The sequence below is a fragment of the Triticum dicoccoides genome, chromosome 2B, assembly GCF_002162155.2.
Source record: "Triticum dicoccoides isolate Atlit2015 ecotype Zavitan chromosome 2B, WEW_v2.0, whole genome shotgun sequence".
NCBI lineage: Eukaryota > Viridiplantae > Streptophyta > Magnoliopsida > Poales > Poaceae > Triticum > Triticum dicoccoides.
The window spans coordinates 690096798-690103245 of record NC_041383.1 but is presented as its reverse complement, the minus strand read 5'-3'; the positions used below and the strand labels follow the sequence as shown (position 1 = coordinate 690103245).

The 6448-nt window shown below is 42.7% G+C and overlaps 1 protein-coding gene and 1 long non-coding RNA gene across 2 annotated transcripts; both read left to right on the top strand.

The window, feature by feature from the left end:
* The first annotated feature begins 788 nt into the window (after window positions 1-788).
* Window positions 789-2462, top strand: LOC119361150. The gene is made up of 5 exons (XM_037626502.1): window positions 789-1006; window positions 1098-1181; window positions 1219-1410; window positions 1541-1684; window positions 2351-2462. Exons 1-5 carry the CDS (start codon window positions 789-791, stop codon window positions 2460-2462), a joined length of 750 nt encoding a protein of 249 aa, XP_037482399.1.
* Window positions 2463-2538: 76 nt separating this feature from the next.
* Window positions 2539-3731, top strand: LOC119368342. Its single transcript, XR_005176607.1, has 4 exons — window positions 2539-2563; window positions 2653-2694; window positions 2878-2943; window positions 3659-3731. It is a non-coding gene; the product is annotated as an uncharacterized LOC119368342 (long non-coding RNA).
* Window positions 3732-6448: the final 2717 nt, after the last annotated feature.

The following is a 6448-nucleotide window of genomic DNA, read 5'->3' as shown; positions in this document are numbered from 1 at the left end:
CGCCGACCAAAGTTTGTTATCGTATAAGTTCATTTTTTGTCTATAAAATTTATCAATGTTTACAAAATTTGACTTTGACCAAAACTAATATGAAAAGTAAATAAAAATGAAAAAAGTATTTTAGGCTTTTTCAGGTTTTAAACTGGACCTTCGGGCTTCTCGAGATCGAGTCGTTAGGCAATGCCCAAGCCTAATTTGACGTCTACTGGTAGCCCAATCAATCCAATGTGGCCCAACTCAGCAAGAGAGGGCGACCAAGGTTTCTAAGAGAGAGAAGGAGAGAACCCCTAAAAAAAGAGAAGGCGGGTTCACTTTGGCTAGTGTATATGTATTCATTGTCTATATATACATTTTAAAAAGTTAAAAAATTTGAGAAAAAATCCCACGTGTAAATCCGGGCATTATATATGCATGCACGAAGTTTCAAGGGAAAAAGACATTTTTTGTGGTTTGTGTAAAAAGATAATCTTTGACGATTGATTACAGCTATTCATGAGACATTTTTTTAAATATTTTTTATACATGCCACAAAAAGGTCTCTTTTCACCAAAATTTTGTGTGCGAACATAGGATGTCCGGATATAGACGCGGGATTTTTTCGCAATACTTTTTAACATTTTGAAATATGTTTTCTATACATATTTCATAATAGGGCCAAAACGCCACTCTCGATGGAGCAAAATAAAAAGTGAAATTCCCGAGAGTGGCCCCCCGCCCCGCCGCCGCTGGTGTATTCCCTGCCCCGCTCTCTCCCCCAAATTGTGCCCTATCCATCCCAACTACCAGCGATGATGAATGCCTCCTGCGTGTTCTCCGGCGAGGTTGAGGGCGAGGCCGTCGACAAGAGCTCCGGCACGGCGGACCAAATAAATGCCTCCGGCGAAGGGAATGGCGTGGCCGCCTACAAGTTCTTCAGCCTGCCGGAGTATCCCCGCGTGGCGCGCCTTCGTCACTGGCGCCTCATGGGCTACCTCTGGTGCCAAGGCTTCAGCGACTCCTACAACGAGTACAGAGACGCATCATCTTCATATACGCTTCTCTTCAAAAGGGTAAACCAATATCTTTCCTAACGATCTATGCGATGCCCTGCACTGCAGGCTCATGAACAAGACGCGCGCGTACATGGACCTGCCGCACCTGTGCGGCCTCATCGAGGTCGGCCGGTGGGCCGACGCCGTCGAGTACGTAAACAAGTTTCTGCCGCCGGCCACCTGTCAGCTGTCACAAGAGCTTTTACGCCATTGTCTTCCGTCACTTCCTTAAGATGCTCCACGGGTTCGCCGACGCCGCCGCCGGCAAAGGGGAGAAGTTGCTGCCCAAGCACTACCTCCAACTGAATCACAAAAGAGCCGTCAGCCACGCCGAACTGAGGCTCCGCTCCATCTGCATGTCCGTAATCGACCGTTTCAGGTATCTCTCCCGATGATCCACCAATTTCAGCATCCGCGGAGCACGCATTCTAGTATTTCAGAATTAGGATATATAGATTCGTGCAGAGTCATAATCTCACACACGTGTGCGTATATATGTACCAACGCAGGGCCAACATGAACTGGCAGAGAATGCTGATAAAGGCATCGTCTCTTGTCTACACGCTGGCTCATCGCGTTCCAGAGCTGCGAGGCTGCTTCTCGCTGCCGACCACCGGCTTCAACCCGCGCCATGTACTTCCCATTGCTTCCGGGTACGTACGTAACCTCATGCATCATCCAAACTTTATCCTGCTCCTCCATGACTTACCACTACTTTGTAGTCTAATATGTAAACATTTCAGTGATCTGAATAATCTTTGGTTATTGATATGTACATTTTTCCTCGGAAGAAATCAAGCATTGGTCTTGTAGTGATGATGACTTCCTTTTCTCTGTTCTGTTTGCTCAGGAAAATCTTCTTGCTTCTACCTGTGCATTGATATAAAAGCAGAACGGCATACAATACAATAGCTGGCAACAAATTGAACGTCATTCGCGGGTTGGACATTGTTCGCTTCTTGATTCATAAATTAAATCCACACTAACTATGAAAAGTACAAACCAATTAGTTAATAACTTGTTCAGTTATCGTTGTTTTTATTTTGTTCTTGCGTGGTTTTGAGTGGGCGATTGAGAAAGAATGAGATAAGGAAGAAGGTGTGTGTGTGTGTGTTTTGCAAAATATGATGAAGTGGAAGTAGTTGAGTTTTTTTAATGCAATAGAACCATAAAATGAACGGGTATGTTAAGACTTAGATGTCAATTTACTTGTGAAGTTGCTTGTCTGAGCTACTCGATCCAGTCCAGTGTATCACATGATTCCCGGTTTCAGTAGTCATAATTCTCAGTTTCCTTACTGTATTTGATCTCTCTGCTAGTTTGAGGAGTCAGAGGCGTTATGTGAAGCAGAAAAATACAGGATCAGAAAAACAAAAAGCTGTCATCAGGGCCTTGAAGAAGACAGGTAATTGTACATCTTCACTAGCCTGAACTAGACCTTTCCTCAATCCTGCTCTTACTTGTTCTTGCTCACTTCTGAACATATCCACATTGCTTGCTTTTTTACAGACGTCATATGAGTTCAAAAATTGGTATGATAACCTCTGTACTTGCAAAGATCGTGTATACGATTAAGCACATCTGTGATAGTTATTAACTATGTGTTCCAATCAATGGGCAGAGTCGGTTGACGAGGCAAAGGAATTGCTCGCGGATCTCCTTGGTAAACACCAGCGTCGCTTCATGGTCTTTTGTTCATTATTAGGACCTTGTAGCTCAAAAGCTTCCAGAATACAAGTGACCTGATCTACTTGTGTTGTCCCACTGTTTGAAGAAATCAGATGTGATTTTGTATATATATATGGGATATATATGGGAACTGATGAAATTTTGGGATGACCTTCAGATGAAACTGTACGATCTGGCGTACAAAAGATATCCTCTGATCCGAGCCATCCACTTGAAAATGAAGGTAAAAAACCTTTGCTTGTGTTCTGTTCGCCCGTAACAAACTTCATGTTCAAAGTTGTGGTTTATATTTTACTTTATAATATCATAAAATTAACTGAGGTTTGGGCGTGCTGTTGGATTTTGGTCTGAATCAGTGCTGTTTGAATTTCGAAGTAATAATTCTGCGCTACATATTATAGCAGCAAAGTTCATGGTCAAATTTTTGATTTAATGTTATGGCCCTTGCTAATAATATACCAAATGCATGTACATGCCATGGATGCCTTCTGGCACGCACTGATAATGCCTTTCCATGCTTTTGATTCCTATATGCACATTGTGACCTCCTTTTTTGTGCAATCTGTCTTTACAAGATCAATCATGGAAAATGTCTTGCTCTTATGTTCCACTATTGATGTGTTGGTTGCTTCACAGCTAGTGGCTTTTATCTTTGCATGATGGTTTAAAACTGTAGCAGCCGTTTCAAACTGGCAAACTTTCCATGACATGGGTTTTACTCCCTCCGTTCCTAAATATTTGTCTTTCTAGACATTTTAAATGACTACTACATACGGATGTATGTAGACATATTTTAGAGTGTAGATTCACTCATTTTGCTCCGTATGTGGTCACTTGTTGAAATGCCTAGAAAGACAAGTATTTAGGAACAGAGGGAGTAGTTATGAACTCGAGTTCATAATTGCAAGCACTGTTACTGACTCCCAAACTCGATGCAGGTGCTCAATTCTTCCAACCCATGTCTGGTACCTTGACAGAAGCTAAAACCTCTGGGCCATTGACAAATGCAGGTAAATTTGTTGAACCTCTGCTTGGTTGATCTCTAACACTGCCGCTAGGGACCATTCGTGCACTAACAAAAAAAATTGTTGTCATAAACTGTCATGGACTAATCAAAGTAAATGTTCACCTTTGGTCCTAAAACATTAGCTGTTAAGAGAACATTGGTATATTATGCTGTCATAATACTTAAACAATCTTCATTCCGGTGCAGGCACGAATCGCCCTGAAGCCTGAAGTTACTGTCTCGGATGATGTTCATTAACAGGCGCGGTGGTTGCCTATGTGCGTGCAGGTCATGCCAGGGTATTGTGCTGTGGAGAACTGGAACGCCAAGCCGAGTGGTGGAGAGGCGGCCGCTCTATGAAGTACCCATTCTGCTGGAGCGTTTGGCTGACCCGTTTTGCTGATCTTTTTACCTGCTGCTTGAGGCTTGCAAGTTTCCTGGAACTTGTGACAATGTTTCATTATGATGCAACTCTGTTACCAACTACTAGTGCTTGCGTTGTGGGACTAGTGTCGATCGCTAAAGTATGTAAGCTCCTGAGTAATGGGTGATGCTATGGTACTGTAATGGTGAGGATTTATTGCTGCTGCCTGCTGGAATGGGAAGATCTGTGTTGCGTTGCGTCACAGGTTCCTGTTGTTGCTAGTCCGCTCTTTAGATTTTGGTTAGCTGCTTCTCCTGGATTTCTTCTAGTAATGGAAGTCGGGGATCTTTTACTAAAAATACTCCCTCCATTCCTAAATATAAGTCTTTCTACAGATTTTAATATGGACTAGTACATATGAAGCAAAATGAGTGAATCTACGTACATTCTAAACTACGTATATATTTGTGTGTAGTCCATATTGAAATCTCTAGAAAGACTTGAATTTAGGAACTGAGGGGGTAGGATGTAAGCTGCTGAGTGAATGTGTTTGTTAGGTGATGCTCTGCACCGGGTTGACAACTGGCGCAGTGTATGGCCGGTCGCCCCAGGATCTGCTCTCGCGTTGAGTCGGTCGTCTTTCTCGCCCACAGGGAAAAAATCCACTGCACCTCCTGCTGTGCGCAGCTTCGTTGGTCTCGTATAGTAGCAGGGTTGGGTCAGCTTCGTTGATTCGGCCGCCGTTCCACCGCCCCGCCATGGAAGAAGCTTGTACTTGCATGTGCATATCCGAACTCATACGCAGCAGTCGGAGTTGTTTAAATTCAGCTCGCCTGTTTGCAGAAGAATGACTTCAGATTCCCTCCACTACTCAAGAACAGAAAAAAAGTACTCAAACAAATGTGAAACAATCTCCACAATACAAAGAGCTAACAACGTTGGCTTGTTCAGAGTTTCACTCAAGACAGGTTGAAGCACGCCAGTTTGTGTGCCCTTTCCTGCACCGATTTGTAATGATGGTGGGCGCCATCCCGGTCTCATCTAAACTTGTGCATGCACCATTCCCACATATGAGTAGTATGCAATTGCTCTTTTCTGGTAGTGCAATTGTTCAGATTCATAGTCAGGCAATGTAGAGAGAAAAAATTGTTGGATAATATAGTGGTGGTGGACTGCTCGTACACATCCCACTGAAGCGGAATCCCCTGCTCCTCCATCCCTACTCGAAGTCATTTCTCATCTAATTATTTTGCCTTATAAGAAGACAAAACATAATTATTTCTTCTAGTTACTCTTTATTTGTTCATTTTTAGTTTTTATTTTCCCTATTTTTTGTCTTATGTGTTTTGTAGACAGTACCAACATTTTTAACAAATAAATGAACATTTCTTAAAATGTGCAAGCAGTTTTAAAAATTATGCGTACATTTAAAAAAAATAAGTAACTGGTTTTTGACATTGCATGAACAGTTTAAAACTAGGTGAAAACATTTCAAATTACATGCACGTTTTTTCTAAAAAAATGATTAAACACATTTTTTACATTACGCATGGACATTTTTTCAAATGCGTGAACACTTCTTAAAAATAAGTAACACTAGTAATTATGTGTTTTTTTAATGCGTGGACACCTTCAGGCGTTGGAGTCCATTGACGAGCAGATGGCAGGAACTTACAACTGCTAGAATTTTTTTCCTTGCGAGGTTTTTTTATCTATTCATCTTCCATCATGCCAGAACAAAGAACATCTGAAATAACAAAAATTATATTCAGATCCGTCAATCACCTAGCGACAACTACAAGCACTGAAGCGAGTCGAAGGCACGCCACCGTCATCGTCCATCCCTTGCGAGGGCCGAGTAAAACTTGTTGTAGTAGACAATGGGAAGTCGTCGTACATGATAAGTGTGCTGCACAATCAAGTCCAAATACTCTTCAAGAAGACGCTCCCTTGTAGTTAGGGTAAATTCTTCCCTCCAAACTTTACCGGCGAGCCTATGGATTCGCTTCCCCTCTGCCCGCCGCTCCGGCGGCCGATGGCGGGGGCAAATCCTAGTGCCTCCGCTTCGGTTAGTAGTTTAGATTATGATTTATAGTCCTAGTAGGTGGGACACTCGGGTGGATGGCGACGCTTCTTATTCTTGTTTATCTTTTGGGCTTCGATCCTACTCAAATTTGTCTGCCTGGACGTAGTCGACGGAGCTCCGGCATAGATTCTTGTCGTCTCCTTAGGACGGTGAGGTTAGGATTTCTCATCATGAGACGAGATTTGGTGTTAGGTGTTTCATATATCTATGTAAAGGTTTAACGGTGACAAGTGCGCCTTCATGGACGTTGGTCCTTAGGGTCAAGTGCACAA

What these genes read in the sequence shown, in the direction of transcription:
- LOC119361150 (XM_037626502.1), top strand. Translation starts at nt 789, where the DNA reads ATGATGAATGCCTCCTGCGTGTTCTCCGGCGAGGTTGAGGGCGAGGCC. An exon ending in TTCAGCGACTCCTACAACGA is followed by an intron (nt 1,007 to 1,097) that starts GTACAGAGACGC and finishes CCTGCACTGCAG; the next exon opens with GCTCATGAACAAGACGCGCG. An exon ending in TCCGTAATCGACCGTTTCAG is followed by an intron (nt 1,411 to 1,540) that starts GTATCTCTCCCG and finishes GTACCAACGCAG; the next exon opens with GGCCAACATGAACTGGCAGA.